The 17089-nt window shown below is 42.7% G+C and overlaps 1 protein-coding gene across 2 annotated transcripts in view; it reads left to right on the forward strand.

The window, feature by feature from the left end:
* TTC21A (tetratricopeptide repeat domain 21A) overlaps nucleotides 1-9964 on the forward strand; it is a 70389-nt gene extending 60425 nt beyond the window's left edge. For both annotated transcript variants that reach the window (XM_054021234.1, XM_054021233.1), the window contains 6 exons: nucleotides 2304-2465; nucleotides 2997-3192; nucleotides 5305-5529; nucleotides 6194-6314; nucleotides 8598-8665; nucleotides 8750-9964. In XM_054021234.1, the coding sequence (XP_053877209.1) occupies nucleotides 2304-2465; nucleotides 2997-3192; nucleotides 5305-5529; nucleotides 6194-6314; nucleotides 8598-8665; nucleotides 8750-8827 (850 nt within the window). In that variant the 3' untranslated portion in view covers nucleotides 8828-9964. The remainder of the gene's footprint in view (nucleotides 1-2303; nucleotides 2466-2996; nucleotides 3193-5304; nucleotides 5530-6193; nucleotides 6315-8597; nucleotides 8666-8749) is intronic.
* The last annotated feature ends 7125 nt before the right edge of the window (nucleotides 9965-17089 follow it).

A 17089-nucleotide genomic window follows, 5' to 3' on the forward strand; every position in this document is an offset into this window, starting at 1 on the left:
TAACTGTTGTGCACTACTCCCTCCCAAGTATAAACGCTGCCCACGAGTTATTCCAGTCAGCAGTCAGCAAAGGAGGTTCTATTCTTTATTCTGTATAGATTCATATTGCACACTCATCATGGTAGTATCTGACCACCTTCCAGTAGTGCATAAATAAGGCTAAAATTTTGTCACAAGTATTTTTAGAAAAGTCATGGACAGGTCACAGGCAACAAAGAAAAATTCACGGAAGCCTGTGACCTGTCTGTGACTTTTACTAAAAATATCGATGACAAAATGGGGAGCTCAGCTGTGGGGTCCCCACCCCAGCCCACAGTGGCTAGGCAGCTGCAGGGGCCTGCTTGGATCTTCAAGGCCCCCACCACCTGTGAGGGCTTGGAGCTCCAGAGTCCCCCACCGCCTGAGGCAGTCAGGGTAACCCTGCGGTGGCCGGGAGCTCTGGGGTCCTCCCACTGTGGACAGTTGGGGGACCCTGCAGCTCCCATCCACTGGGGTCTGAGGTCACGGAGGTCACTGGAAGTCACAAATTTTGTGACTTCTGTGACCTCCGTGAAAAAATCATGAAACAATTGACCAACATCTGTAACGTATGGTTCATTCTCTCCCTAGGGGGAGAATTGTGTGCTCAGTGGAGTGTTTTCTTTTGTTAGGTTTTTGTTTCTGGTTTGTTCATTTTTAAGTGTACATAGTCTATGCTGCTTTCCAAGATTCCAGCAATGCTCACTGAGGCCCCAATTCAAGTATGCACCTCTATTCAGGAAAGCATTTAAATGCATGCTTAAGTCCCACTGAAGTCAATGAGATATATGCTTAAAGTTAAGCATATACTTAAGTGGTTTCCTGAAAATGAATGCATTTAAGCACATTCTTAAGTACTTTCTTGAACTGGGGCTTGAGTATCTTTTAACTTCACTTTCCTTCACTTTCCTTTTCCTTCATGTTAGGTCTGGTACAGTTGCTATATAATTGAGGCCTTTGCTAGACTCTGATAATATTAGCAAAGGAACAAAACCACAACCACATTTAAATAATGTATTCATATAACACAGGGGTCTCAAACTCAATTTACCTTAGGGCCAGTTCCAGTCCTCAAATCCTCCCAGCGGACCAATAATGTTGCTCATGCCGTCCAGAACCCGCCCCCCAAAACTCCACCCCGCCAAAAACTCTGCCCCCCACCTGCCTAAGGCTCTGGGAGGGAGTTTGAGTGAGGGAAGAGGTCTGGGGTAGGGGATTCGGGTGCAGGCTCTGGGATTCGGGTGCAGGCTCTGGGAGGGAGTTTGGGTGCAGAAGGGGTGAGAGGTTGGGCTCTGGGAGGGAGTTTGGGTGGGGGAAGGGGTCTGGGGTCCAGGCTCTGGGATGGAGTCTGGGTGCTGGGTGCAGGCTCTGGGCTGGGGCAGGGGGTGGGGGTGGGGGTGCAGGAGGAGGGGGTGAGGTTTCAGGCTCTGAGAGGGAGGAGGGATGCAGCCTCTGGGAGGGAGTTTGGGGGTATGAGGGGGTGCATGGCAAGGGGGAGGGGGAGAAGGTTCTGGAAGGGGGTCGGAGGGTGCAGCGCTTACCTGGGGCTCCAAGGCGGGGTGGGCAGGGGGAGGTCTCCATGCGCTGCTGCCCCCAGGCACCGCCCCCGCAGCTTCCCATTGGCTGCAGGGGCACTCGGGGCAGGGGCAGTGCACAGAGGCACATCCCTGCCCTGGGGCTGCAGGGAGGGGCCAGCAAACACATGGAGCGAGCAGACAGACGCCATTGTAAATCGCCTTGGGGGAGGGAGCGCCCGGGGCGGCAGGTGGGGCCAAGGGAGAGAGCCGGCCCCAAAACGGCTGGAGCCCCGCGGGCCACATTGGGGATGTTTGTGGGCCGCAGATGGCCCGCAGGCCAGGAAATTGAGACCCCGATATAACATTTTCTATTTATGTGGCTTTCTGTACAGTTAATTTGATTTTACATTAATATATCAAAAAAAGACAAACAGATACAGGAAAACAGGATCATCATCCATAGAACAATAAGTAATAAGAATTAGTATACAGTACAGTAAAAGAATCCATACACACAAGAAGATCAGTACAATATAAAGTAAACTAAACAAGCATCTGGTGCAGATTATGCACTTTTTTATTCCTATTTTTCATAGAATCCATATGTACAAATGTTCTATACTTATAACAAATATTCCAAGATTTTTCCACGCTGACAAAGGCCTTTTTCATTAGTGCTTTATGTATATAAATATGGAAATGTTATTGTTAAGATTGATGATCACCCTACACGCCTGCAACTGCATATTACATATTCTCTCCAAACAGGCACATGGGAAAGCCCAATCAGGCACTGAAGTATTTCAACAAAGCTCGAAAGGATAGTGACTGGGGCCAGAGAGCCATCAACAATATGATTCAGATCTGCCTAAATCCTGATCATGAGATAATAGGAGGAGAAGTGTTTGAAAGCCTCAATGAAGAGGACAGGTAAAAGAGAAACCCAACACTTATGGAAACAATTTGAAATAGAGAAACATAATGGAATATCAAATTCATTTTCCATTATAAGTCTCAGACTAACATAAAGCTCTGGTCATTTCTTTCCCCGCTACATGTGTAAAGAGAGGCTAAACACAGCATTTCAGTTCAGCTGTGCCCTCTACACTATATTCACTAACAGAAAATAGAGACGTTTGCCATATTTGTGGGTTTAAAAGAAAGGAGGCGAATTTAATGCTTGTGGAAAGTACTGGACTGAGAGACCTGGAGGCTGAAGGCCTGTATTTAGACACAGAATAGATACATGGGGAATGGCAGTTTAAGGTGCTTCCGCTCTGGTCTGGAAGGGACAATGGTCTGTAATCTAATATGTGTGAGTTATGATGTATTAGAAGAAGAAATGCAAATCTCCTCTGTTAAATATGGTGCTATTAGAATTAAAAGATATTGCTTTATCATTAGACAGGATTTGACACACTAGGAATCATCATGTATGATGTTTAATGATAATTTTAACAGTAACTTAAAAGAGAAGAGAGACTCTGAGCAACATGGGATACACACAGCTGAGAAACTACTTAAAGAGTTTTATCCTCACTCACAAGAGGGACAAAATCAGATGAAGATGTTAAAGAACTGCTGTCTGATGGCCACAAAAGACAAAATTAATGTGGAGAAAGCCCTCAGTGTATTTGTAGAAATGGCCCAAAATGAGGTAAGAAAATTCTTCAATTCATCTTAGGGTTCCTTTCTGTTGTAAAATGCTAATAGATAACATTTTGGTTTTTACTAGGAGTATTTTCAATGGAGTGGCCACACATTTTCTCCTTAATTTTAAGATAACAGCTTTGAAATTAATTTAACAGGCATTATAAGGTGTTACTGTTTCAATGTGTGTTTTGTTATTTCCTTGTTAGATGATCAGTAAAAGAGAGAAAACTGCACGCTGCAACATCAGCAGGATAGAGATAAAGCTGTAGAATGTCTGATTAGCTTTCTTTTTGTTGTCATTCTGCCAGCATCACTGTACTCTGATCTCAGGATGAACCTTTTCTACAAAGTCAGTGGTTGAAATCCTAGCCTCATTGAAGTAACAGAGTTTTTCCCATTGACCGCAATAGAGGCAGGATTTTACCCAGAGTTTTGAAAACTTAATGGACTAAATTTTCAAAAGGAGATGTTTTATTTGCAAATTGTGAGAAAATAGCTAGTCCCTCTTAATAGATGTACAATTGTACAGGCTTTCAACAACTGGTACTCAGTAGCAAAGCTGCTACTGCCAGAATGGAAATAAGTGGGAGTAGGATATATATTGTACTTTCAACATAGTCTGGAGATCAGTCAGATCAAGTTATTCTTAATATTATGAAAAGAAAATAGGTAAGATTTTTTCATTTTCATTGATGAATGCTTTAATTATATGAAGTGCATGATTTAAGTTTGGATTATTGAGGTTTTGGTTAATTAAGGGAATTTTCATTGTAATCAACTAAATGTTGGGGAACAGGAGTTTGATCCTACAAGTTGCTGAGCACTTTGGTCTTAATCAAGTGAAGTACACCTCCACCCCGATATAATGCTGTCCTTGGGAGCCAAAAAATCTTACCACGTTATAGGTGAAACCACATTATATCGAACTTGCTTTGATCCGCCGGAGTGCGCAGCCCCGCCTCCCCCAGAGCACTGCTTTACCGCGTCATATCCGAATTCATGTTATATCGGGCCGCGTTATATCAGGGTAGAGGTGTATTTATGACATGCTTAATTGTAAACAAATGCGTACTCTTACTGACTTCAGGAGGACTACATGAACGCTTAAAGATAAGCACAGGCATAAATGATTTGCTAACTAGGAGGTAAAATGCTCAGCACTAGACAGAATTGAGCCCCAGACCCTGGTTTGGTTAACAGAGTGCTTTGGCTAGTCGAGGATTGGATAGTCCCAGTTGTGCTGTACTGCATTGCACAACTGTGCTAGCACACTCCGACAACACCCAGTTCCAAGGGACTGTATCATTGCAGTTGTGTGTTTGCTACCATGGCCTCCTGGGATATGGAATATTTTCCCCCTTGGTATTTTCTATACTCACTTTTAAGAAAAAACTGAAAACTCTTCTTTTTCAAAGGTTGTTTTTATTGTGACCACTGTTGGCCTTTATATGTAGAACATTTTCCTTTTACCTTCCTAGCTGTCTGTTTTTGTGTTTACCATTCTGTTTGTTTTTCATTATATTAGTGGGGGGAGAGGGGTTGTTCTATACAGTGCTTTATGATTGTACACACCCATCCTAGGTGCTTTCATGGGGACAGAGAGAGGACATTCTTTATAAACATATTAGAATGTCATAGTTAAATTTGAGGTCGTTTGTTCTTAACATTTACCTTGTCACCCCAAATACCAATACATCTAGGACCTCAGTTTTACAATAGGATCCACACGTGGATCTTGGGTGTGCTTGGAGTCCCATTGGCTTCTCATTCTTAATCATCATAATAATAAAATACATAACTCTCATGTAATGCTTTCATCTGTAGATCCATCTACACGGTGTGATCATAATGGTCTGTCTGAATGGATTCAGTTGCAAGATGGGGGCATTAGATTGTCATCTCTAATTGTTTATGACAGACTAGATAGCATAAGGAAAATAGTAAAGTTTATTTAACAATCTGTTGACCACCATGTTGTTTTTAATAATCCAAGTGAAATTTGGTTCAATAATGAAAGTTGTTAACTTTTAAAGTAAGAAAATAAAACCAATAATGTTTCTAGACCATGGAAAGAGCTTAAAGTTTAAACAATAGTATTTATGCTTTTATTTCTTAGAGGGAAAGCGTTCCAGCTATTTTGGCAATGGCCCAAGCCTATATGATTCTGAAACAGACTCCCAAGGCCAGAACCCAGCTAAAGCGGTTAGCCAAAGCTAACTGGACTTTATCTGATGCTGAAGAATTAGAAAAAAGTTGGATGTTATTGTCTGACATATACTGCAAAAGCGGAAAGTACGATCTTGCAACTGAACAACTGAAACGCTGCTTACAATACAATAAGGTGAGAGGAAAAGGAGGTGTTTACAAGGAGATCTTGAAAGGTCAGAAAACATTGTGACCAGTTAGGAACACAAATAGAGTTTTTCATTAATAGCCATTTACAATAACCCCAAAAGTAACAGCTATAAGGAGCAGCTATAATTTAGAACCTGATTTACAATAAAATTAGGTAGTGGATAATAATAATTCAGTTAATGATAGTTAATGGCAAAATCTTCATCACATTGAAATTGGTGAGAGTTTCATTATTGATTTTACTATTGTGACCCTAAACACACACACACACACACACACACACACGCACACACAATTAATGCAACGTTAAGGTTGCACATTTTAAATTACAAAAAGCCAGGAAATGCAAAAGTTAAGCTCACAACGGTAATGTTAACTTGGTCCTGTTGCGCATTCTGTGTCTTAGTACACATCTTATTATTATCTTGAGAATAAAACATCAAGCTATACATTTAATAAGAAAACCAGACAGAGGAAACAGTGAATTTTACATTTATATTTAATTGGAAAATAGAATTTGAGTTCCTGTATTTACAATCTTGATCACAATTTAAATTCACTAAGATATGAAAGATCAATGCTGTTATGACATTTGGGTTTGCTAAGTATTCTCAATAATGATGTAACATTTTGTGGTTTTGTTTTTTTAGTCTTGTTCAAAAGCTTATGAATATATGGGTTTTATCATGGAGAAAGAACAGGCCTATAAGGATGCTGCAACTAATTATGAATTAGCTTGGAAATACAGTAATCAAGCAAACCCTGCTGTCGGTGAGTTGAGAAAGTACTGTTCGAGCTCAAGTTCCACTGAATATCATCCAGCACGTTTATTCCTGAAAGTGTAACAAATTGTGATGATGTAATAGATGCTTCTGCCCCCAGTTACACCTATGCAACCAATCTAAAGATCGTGCTGTTACAGAGGTGTAACTAAGGGCAGTATTTGGTCCAGAATGCTGCTAAGAGTTTATTGACAGCTAATTTTAATATTGCATAATAGTGTAAGAAAAGTGAAAATTTGCAGAAGGGCCAAGTACAAAATAGTTGCATGTAGAGGAGTGCAGAAGAGATCTCTGTAGAGATGGAGGTATTAGCATATTTGGAAAAGATTTCTTATAAGCTGAAAGACTGAAAGGAAGAATCCGTCTTGGTTTCCAGACCTACTGCATATGACTAATGAATGTTATACACTTTGGGCCAGATCCTGGACTGCTCTTGGATCTGGCAGTAGCCCCCCTGTGGCTTCTGCCCAACCACCCGGACCTTCTCTCGCAAGATCACGGTCACCTCCTGCACCCCAACCTCGCCTCCCTCCACCTCATGGCGTGGATGCTGCATGGTTGAACCCAGAGGAACAAGCTTGCTCCAAGGAGGTGCGGCAGTAGAAAGTAGAAAACCCTCCACTAGAGTGACTTACCTGGCGAAGTGAACAAGGTTCTCCCTCTCTGCATCTGAGCATAGTGTCTCCCCAACGCGCTCTTCTCTGCAGTCCATTTTGGAATATCTGCTCCTTCTGAAGAATCAGGGTGTGGCCTCTCTTCTATCAAAGTTCATCTAGCTGCCATCTCAGCTTTTCAGCCGCCAATCCTGGGTAAATCAGTGTTCCCGCACGAGATGTCAGTCAGGTTCCTGAAGGGCCTTGAAAGGCTCTTCCCTCTCGTTAGGGATCCTGTCCCACAATGGGACCTCAGTCTGGTTCTCTCTAGACTCACGGGTCCGTCCTTTGAACCCTTGAGCTCTTGTTCCATTTCCCACCTTTCGTGGAAAGTTGCCTTCCTTGTGGCAGTGACATCGGCTAGACGAGTGTCGGAGATTAAAGCCTTGACCTCGGAACCGTCATGTATAGTCTTCTGTACAGTTGAGACCCCATCCAGCCTTCCTGCTGAAGGTGGTGTCTTCCTTCCATGTCAACCAGGACTTCTTCCTCCTGATGTTCTGTCCTAAGCTGCACAAGATCAGAGAGGAGAGGTGGTTGCATGCCTTGGACATCCGACGTGCCTTGGCATTTTACCTGGAGTGCACTAAGCCCTTTTGTAGGTCGATGCAGCTCTTCATCGTGACAGGAGACAGGATGAAGGGCCTTCCGATGTCTTCTCAGAGGATCGCCAACTGGATCACCTCCTGCATCCGGATCTGTTATGAGTTGGCGCAGGTCCATCTGCCGCCTCTGGTGAAGGCCCACTCGAAGAGAGCACAAGCATCCTCGGCAGCCTTCCTGGCACATGTTCCCATCCGGGACATTTGCAGAGCCGCAATGTGGTCTTTGGTTCACATGTTCACGGCGCACTACGCCATCACCCAGCAAGCCAGAGATGATGCTGGGTTCAGCAGAGCTGTGTTACAAGCTACACGTCTATGAACTCCTACCCACCTCCATTGGTATTGCTTGGGAGTCACCTAACATAGAATGGATGTGAGCAAGCACTCGAAGAAAAAAAGCCTGTTACCTTTTCCCTAATGGTGTTCTTCGAGATGTGTTGCTCATGTCCATTCCATAACCCTCCCCCCTTCCCCGCTGTTGGAGTTCCGACAAGAAGGAGCTGAGTTGTGGGGAGCCGGCGGTGCCCTTATACCGCAGCATGTGAGTGCCACTCCAGAGGGCTCCAGAGCTGGTCCCCTATGGATACCACTGAGGAAAAAGCTTCCAGCACCGGTGCATGTGGTGAGCACACATACCTAACATGGAATGGACATGAGGAACACATCTCGAAGAACACCAGTTACGGAAAAGGTAACTGTCTTTTACTGCATGCTGAGTTAGGTTCAAAGGGTGCATAAACCCTGTCTACTTATCAGGGATTTTTCTTTTAAGGACTTCTGACTTTTCATTTTGCTAACATCACACATAAATTAATCCAATTAAAATGCCCTTGTAGAAAATATTTGCACCACAAGTTACAAGTAAATTCTTTTGATGCAGTTCTATCATATTTTAACATGAGTTCATCAGAGTTATTTGCCTGAAGTGCTATTTAATAACTGTTAAGCCTTAAGACTACATGTACTTTTGTGTTCAAGTCCAATGAAATCACATCTTTTCCATCCCTTCTGCAGGTTTCAAACTTGCTTTCAATTACCTGAAAGATAAGAAATATGTGGAGGCAATAGAAGTTTGTCATGATGTAAGTTCTACCGAAAACTTTTAATTAGATTATGAAATAGTTTGTGCCTAATTTATTGACTGTCCATCTTTTCTTTTTCACTAGGTTTTGAAGATATGCCCAAGTTACCCAAAAATTAGAGACGAGATTTTGGAAAAGGCTCAAGCAGCTCTCAAACCCTAAAAAATAAAAGTCTGGATAATATGAAATGCTTTGATATCAGAAATACGTCAGTGAGCACTAGAAATAAAAACATATTTAAAGTAAAGATTATTAGGCATTTTAGATGTTCTAATTCTAAACTCAGCCTTGCCTCTTTGCAGAGAGTACGCTACTGAAAACATGTGGAAATAAACAACTATTAAGACTCAGGCCTGGCCATTAAACTGTGTATGTGGACTGACAAAGGGGAATTGTAAATTCAGCAGAAGAGCGTATCCTCTTTATCTTATCTACATTATTTACAGGATTCAGTTTAAAAGAAAACCGAGTGGGCCTGATTCTCATTTTTAATAAGGCCCCTTTCTATCATTCTGTTAGAGTGAAGGAGTCTTAAAGTGAGAGTTAAACTATGTTTACATGCACTTTAAGTCCCCTTTACCCTACCAGAGTGGTGTAAGGAGGATTTACTGTAAATGGGACTCAGGCTCAATATATTTAATTTACAATATATCAAAGTACTGTAAAAATATTTTAAGTACAGGGTTTAGGAAAGTTTGGAAGGTTCCCTTTATGGCATGCCTGTGGGACTCACTTGCCTAGTGAATGTAATATTTAAAGTTCTTTTCAAAGAAGTGTGTATTTCTGTATGTATTAACTCTATAGTGTTTAACCAATGACCGGTTATTCAGATCAGACACCACTTTAGTGTCTTATCAACAAATATGGTTTAGACATTTATATTTAATAAGACTAAGTCATCCTTTTGAAAAAAAATCTATTCATCTATGCTTTAAAAAAATTAATGAACTAGTACTGTCCCAAGGCGTTATATGGTTTTTATTTTGAACTTTATTTTTAAAGCTTCTTCATTCATTTATTTGATTTTACTTTCTTTTAGTCACTTGCTGAGAATTCATTTCAAAATATATATTTAGATATAACAGAATTTTTCTCCACAACTTATGTTAATTCAGGAGGAGCATTAGCTGACAGAGAGAGAAATGTCATTTTTATTCGCAGCTTCTTCAAATAATCAAACAATTCAGAGCAGTTATATTGAAATAAATAATTCATTCTCCAATAACAAAAGCAGAAGGCAGGGCAAGGAAAAGTAATTTGTCCCTTTTCCTTTGTTTATTGATGATTGAGACCAATATATAAAGTAAATGAAACTGATTAAAGTTTTGTTTGTTTTCATTATTATGTATCAACAAACTCTTTTTGCTTATGTAGTTATGGGGTTCTGTTAGAGGTGGACATACTCATCTTGCCTAATTTTGAGCCAACTTTAATATTGACTTTGAAAGTTCAAATCAAGCTTGAGTGATGGTGAGTTTGCATTCCACTTAGATGAGACTGTGCGAAGAGGGTGCAGAGAAAGAAACTCGAATGAAAAATGAAATGCCAAATGTAGGTTACTTACGTAAGTCTAGCTTTTGGCAGGGATCTTCTCTCACTAATACATAATTCTGGATCTGATTTAGGAAAGCACTTAAGCATGTGTTTAAGTTCATCCCTATCAGGACAACATTTAAGCACATGTTTAATTTTAGCACATGGTTAAAGGTAAGTATGTGTTTTAAGTGCTATCTTGAATAGCGATGCTTTACTGAGCTGGGGCCATAAAGGAGAGGAAACAAAGCTTTTACTGCAACATAGAGAAGAGTCTGAACTGCAAAGTTCAAATTCAGACTTTTTGTTCTGTTCATTTTATATTGAGAGGTTTTCTGTGATTATTGGAGTTGGATGTGAGATTTCCCAAGATCTGGGAGTATTTTTGGATTCAAGGTTTTGGTCTGAACTTCTCTCTAATTATAGATTAAGTACCAATACACTATATCTACTAAGAAATTCATGTAATTGACAAAAAATGGTTCATAATGTTGGTAAACTTCAACTAAGAATTATGTGTTGAATTATACACAGTAACTACAATGAAGTTATTTTTGATGCACATTGTAACTTACTGTAAATATAGTTTAGTAAATGAATAGGACTTTGTGGCACATACAAATATCAAAACTACAGTGTAGTTATCATGAAATCATTCATCTTATATACTGTAGATATATTAAACTTCAACTTTGGTTTTCTGAATCTTTGTAAACAAATTGTTCAAGACTTACAAAATCTCAAACTCTATTGTGTTCACCCCAGGCTAGTATTTACAGTATTGCATAAGTCATGGTCTATATTTTGATGAGTAGAATTTGACAGCATGGAACTTGTGATGCCCTGGAAATATCTTCTCAATATTCCTGGCCATGAATTTGGCAGTAGTGAAGTAGAGACATTCCCCAGAAAATCAATTCCAGGTTTTATTGGAGCCTTAGTGTGTGATGGAAGAGAAGACTGAGATTGCTTAGCTCTCTGTAGATGTCTAGAAAAGCTACTAGTTCTTCAACTTAATTCTTCAATGAATAATCCTCTTCCTTAGCCTACATCTTATAGCTCATAATGGCTAGGCAGGTGGCGAGCTAAGTCTATTGCTTCCTATGCAAAATGTTTTTGTTTTACTTCTCTTTTCCAGCCACAATTATCCTATTTTGAGTTTCACCCACTTGCTGCATCTAGATTGTGAACTCTTGGGGGCCAGGATTGGGTTCTTACTACTTGTTTTTACAACAATTAGTCCTGTGGGGCTCTGGTCTCTGTTTGGAGCCCGTAGGCTTGACTACAATACAATACAAATAAACAATCTTTCACATTCCCCTTCAGCCCCTACATTCTGCCAGTGACACCAGTCTCCAGGCTTTTTTTCCTTCTCCCATTATTGACTTTATAACTTCTTCCATGCAACCCTGTGACCGGGGTCCTAGTGGGGAGCCAGCTGTGGTGACTCAATTAAGGTGAACTGCAAAGAATGGGGCAGCCAAACCCAAAAAGCTGGTGAATATTTCAATACTTAGATTTACCAAGCCAGCATAAAGCAGCTTCTTTATTACCTCACTGGTTACTCAGAAGTCCAAACAACATAGTTCCCTTAAAGTGATCCAGCCACGTCAAATATGATGAAAATTTCTGTAAATCTTATTTCATCATATAAAAGAAAAGGTTCTACCAATCCCAAAGGACCAGACACATTACCTCCCAGGTTAATGAATGTTTCAGATCTTACCCAAATACATGCTTCAGCCAATTCTTATTAACTAAACTAAAATGTATTAAAAAACAAAAGGGAGAGAGTATGGTTAAAAGATCAACATACATACAGACATGAGTTCAATTCATTGAGGTTCAGATTCACAGCAGAGATGGTGAGCTTTGTAGTTGCAAAGAGTTCCTTTAGAATTCAGTTCATAGGTCATAGTCCAATGTCCAAATGTCATATTCAGGGCATACCAGCTTAACTGGGACTTCAGTGTTGTGACTCAAACTTCCCCTGATGAAGTCTAAGCAGACCTGAGATGACAGAATCAGGACCAAAGGATCTTTTATATAATTTCATGTCTTTTGACAAGTTGGAATGCCTCAGGGAACAAAAGGTCATTAGGATGACTTTGAAGGAGATCCATCACCGGTACTTAGCAATACAAAGTAACATATGGCAATTTGCTTGTTCCTCCACCATTCCCAGTACATTTCAAAGAGAGATGAATACTGAGATATCCCATGTTTACAATTCATTTACATGCTAGGATGTTCTTTTGACCTCTGAATTATCAGAATACAGCATAGCCAGGGACTGTTGATTACATTGTCCATCCTACTCATACGTATGTAAATACACAGAAACACAAACACTATCTCCCCACATGTCTTTGGAGGGTTATTTATTTTGCCGGATGTTTAAGCCACGTGTCACAAACCGCCTGTGCATAGAGCAAATTTCCTAGTGCATTAGCTCCACCTCCTCTCTTTATTCAGATGCTTCCTCAAGATTCATTTTTTTCACAAGGCCAGTAAGTATAGCACAGAACAGAAATCAGACAGTCCTTCAAGAGCTCTACCCTAAAACAGCTAAAGCAGAGGAATGCTGCACACAGCTGTAGTTCATCATCGGTGTAATTTATTTCTCCTTTGGTATTACAACATGACATTACATCAAAGCAATCCAGCTGCAAAATGAATCTGATACCCTGTGTATTACTGTAAAGTACAGATTATGGACAAACAAGCTAAATGGCATGCTGTTCCAAAGCAAAATATACAAACAACAGTATTTTTCAACCCTGGGAACAAGCAATAGCCTTTGGAATAGCAAATTAGCAACAGAAACTAAGTGAGCTTGCCAGGCCTAACAAAAATGATGAATTCATTCATAGGCGCTGACTCTGTGGGTGCTCCAGGGCTCAAGCACCCATGGGGGGGGAGGAATAGTGTGTGCTCAACACCCAGGAGCCAGAGTTTGAGTGTGGTATGTGATGAGTTCTGTGCTGCTAACAACTTCTGCCCTTGGGGCAGGGAGTTTCTTTATAAACAGAGGCAGGGGGATTAAGATAACAAAAGGCTTGTCATTAAACTAAATTGAGAATCGTTAGATGATCCTGAAAGCTTTCCCTGGCAGTCCAGTTAAAAGAATAAATGGTCCATTTTCAGAATGGAGAGAAGTAAATAGTGGTGTCCCCTGAGGGGCTTGTACTGGTCTGGGAGCAGAGCTTGTTCAACATATTCATAAATGATCTGCAAAAAGGGGTAAGCAGTGAAGTGGCAAAGGTAGCAGATGATACAAAACTACAACACAGAACACAAAGTGTACAGTGCTCACTTTATGTTTGATTACAAGTATTTGCACTGTAAAGAAAAAAAAGAAATACAATTTTTCAATTCATCCAATACAAATACTGTTGTGCAATCTCTTTATCATGAAAGTTGAATTTACAAATGTAGAATTATGTACAAAAAACATGCATTCAAAAATAAAATAATGCACGTTATTTTGTTTTTGAGTGCAGTTATGTAACAAAAAATATATACATTTGTAAGTACATTTGTAAGTTGCACTTTCACAACAAAGAGACTGCACTACAGTACTTGAATGAGGTGAATTGAAAAATACTATTTCTTTTGTTTATAATTTTATAGTGCAAATATTTGTAATAAAAATAATATACACTTTGATTTCAGTTACAACACAATACAATATATATGAAAATGTAGAAAAACATCCAAAATATTTAATAAGTTTCAATTGGTATTCTATTGTTTAACAGTGTGATTAAAACCACAATTAATCACAATTATTTTTTAACCATGATTAATTTTTTAATTAATCACGTGAGTTAACTGTGATTAATTGACAGCCCTAGTAATTATGTACTTCATAACAATTGAATCATTATTGAAATAGGAAAGACACCAATGATAGACACATTCAATAACTAGAATATGAAAGACGTGTATAAATATGTTGAAAATAGCCTCCCCACAAAACTGGCACAGTGACACCTCGGCCCCCCAAACACGCACACACACCTCTTCAAAAGCACCTACGGGCAAAAAAAAAAAAGTCAGCGCCTATGAATTAAGTGGAAGTTTGTGAAGAGACTATTTTGGCCAGAAGGTCCCTTTCTGACTGAGAAAGAGAGAGAAGCTAAAAATGAACTGTGCTATAGGGGAAGAAAACAAACATATTTTTCAACAATTTAAAGACACTTCCACTGCTGAAGTGTAATGTGAAATCTTCAAAGGCTTCTTCTAAAGTAGCTGGTGTATGGCCAGTGCTGGTGACAGGATATAGACAAGACGAATCAGTGGATTCTACTTATACGGCAATAGGTATGTTCCAGCATTTGTTTCATTAACACTTCCTTATGGGCTAGATTGTGCCGTTAGGGCCTGATCCAGAGATCAGTGAAGTCAATGGAAAGACTCCTATTTACTGCAGATTTCAGAGTAGCAGCCGTGTTAGTCTGTATCCGCAAAAAGAACAGGAGTCCTTGTGGCACCTTAGAGACTAACACATTTATTTGAGCATAAGCTTTCGTGGAACTGGCTCTTAAGGGACAGACCTCAATAGAGAGGGGTGTGGAGTTGCAGCGCCCAAGAGGTAACACTCCAAGCTCTTCTGTGTGCCTAGGGAATGTGTTGGCTGCTACTCAGTGTCTGAGGCTTTGTCTACACTATGCACCTTTTAGCAACATGGCTGTGCCGCTACAGCCGTGCCGCTAAATAGCGCACAGTGTAGCTGCTGTTTGTCGGCAAGAGAGAGCTCTCCCACGGACAAAAAACAACCACCCCCAATGAGCGGTGGTAGCTTTGTCGGCAGGAGAGTGCTCCAGCTGACAAAGCTCTGTTCACACTGGCACTTTTTGTCAACAAAACTTTTGTCTTTTGGGGATGTGTTTTTTTAACAACTCTGAATGACAAAAGTTTTGTCGTTCAGTTGCCAGTGCAGACAAAGCCTGAGTCTCTCTCTCTGTGGGCCAGTGCAGTACGATAAAGGCTGCCCTTGCCTCGTTTCCTTTGAGGCTAGGTGTACCCTATAGGGTACATCATCGGATGAGTCCCAGCATTTCCCCCACGCCAAGTACAGGGACTGCCATTTTCCCTTCCATGAGCATGCAATGTGGGAGGCAGGTTCCTTGCTCTGTCCCCCACTACACACTTCTGCAAGGGCTAGGCCCTAGTTCACATTTAACTAATGTCTTATACTATTACTCTGACTAGACTCTCAAATACTGTCAAGATGGATCCTTTATAAATGCCAGAAAATTAGATGGATTCATCTTTACTGTTAGAAGAATATATGGCAAGGTGTAATCAAGGAGATGTTTAGAATGGCTTTCAAATGCACGGCTGTGTCAGGACCGGGGTTCAAATCGTAGGCGTGCGCAGCCCATTTCATTAGGGTGTGCACCCAGGGAGCCCCACCCTGCCCTAGCCCAACCCCCATCCACTCCCTCCTACTTCCCGCCCCCCGACTGCCCCCTTCAGAACTCCCAACCCCCCCTGCTCCTTGTCCCCTGACTACCACCTCCTGGGACCTCTGCCCTTAACTGCCCCCCAGAACCCCTCCCCCATCTAAGCCTCCCTGCGCCTTGTCCCCTGACTGCCCCCCTTGGACCCTACCCCCTACCTGTCCCCTGACTGCCCTGACCCGTATCCACATCCCTGCCCTTAGACAGACCCCCAGGACTGCCACGCCTATCCAACCGCTCCCCACCCCCTGACAGGCCCCCCCCAGAACTCCTGACCCCTACAACCCCCTCTGCTCCCTGCCTCCCCTAACCCCTCTCCAACCTCTGCCTCCTGACAGCCCCCCCAGAACTCCTGATGCATCCAACCCCCCCAGCTCCTTGTCCCCTGACCACTGCCTCCAAAGACCCCCCTCCCAATTGTCCCCCCAGGACCTTCCTTGCTCCCTGTCCCCTGACTGCCCTGACCCCTATCCACCGTCTGTCAGGGGGACTCCCATGCCCCATCCACCGTCTGTCAGGGGGACTCCCATGCCCCATCCAACCCCCCCTGCTCCCTGACTGCCCCGTCCAGAGACCCCCTGCCCCTAACCACCCTCCCCCCGGGATTCCACCCCCTATCCAACCCACCCTGCTCCCTGTCCCCTGATTGCCCCCACCCCTTATCCAACCCCCCTGGCCCTGGACCCCTTACCATGAGATGAGGGTCCTAGCCTCCCCGCGGAGCCAAACACTGCCCCGCAGAAGCACGCAGCCCCAACTCCACAGGTGGGATGGGAGACAGAGGGGCTCAGGCCAGCTCCACACAGAGTGGGGTCAGGGCTTCAGCCCTGCAACTTTTGCCACTAGGGTGGCTGGGGCTCCCGAGACGGGGACTTCAACCTCACATCTTCTGCCAGGGTCCAGGGCTTCTCCTCCCTGCCCCAGTGTGGCTCCTCCACCCCCCCGCCCAGTGCAGCTTCTGCCGGGGTCCGGGCTTCTCCCCCAAGTGCAGCTCCTGCCGGGGTCCGGGCTTCTCCTCCACCCCCACTCCCTCCAGCCACGTGGCTCCAGCCCCGTCTGGGGCTTCTCTTCCACCACCTCCGCATGGCTCCTGCTGGTATCTGAAGCTTCTCCCACTGCACCCAGCCCTAGCCTAGCTGGGCTCCCTTGGGTCACCTGCTGCCTGCTGTGGCCAGAGTGGAGCCTGGCTGGCAGGGAGCAGCCATACACGTGGACGCCATGGCCACCAGCCCAAGAGGTGCGGGGCAGCCCTAGGCAAGCAGGGGCTGTGCTGCTGCTGATAGCCCCGCACTCCCACCCACACCTAACCCTAAGGCTTTGTGTGTGTGTGTGTGTGTGTGTGTGAGACTCACTCAGCCCCTGCCGGAGCAGGGAGGCAGGAAGCAGTTGATTTGAGCCTGCCCGGCAAACAGCTGGGGGGGGG

The sequence above is a fragment of the Malaclemys terrapin genome, chromosome 2, assembly GCF_027887155.1.
Source record: "Malaclemys terrapin pileata isolate rMalTer1 chromosome 2, rMalTer1.hap1, whole genome shotgun sequence".
In the NCBI taxonomy this organism is placed as follows: domain Eukaryota; kingdom Metazoa; phylum Chordata; order Testudines; family Emydidae; genus Malaclemys; species Malaclemys terrapin.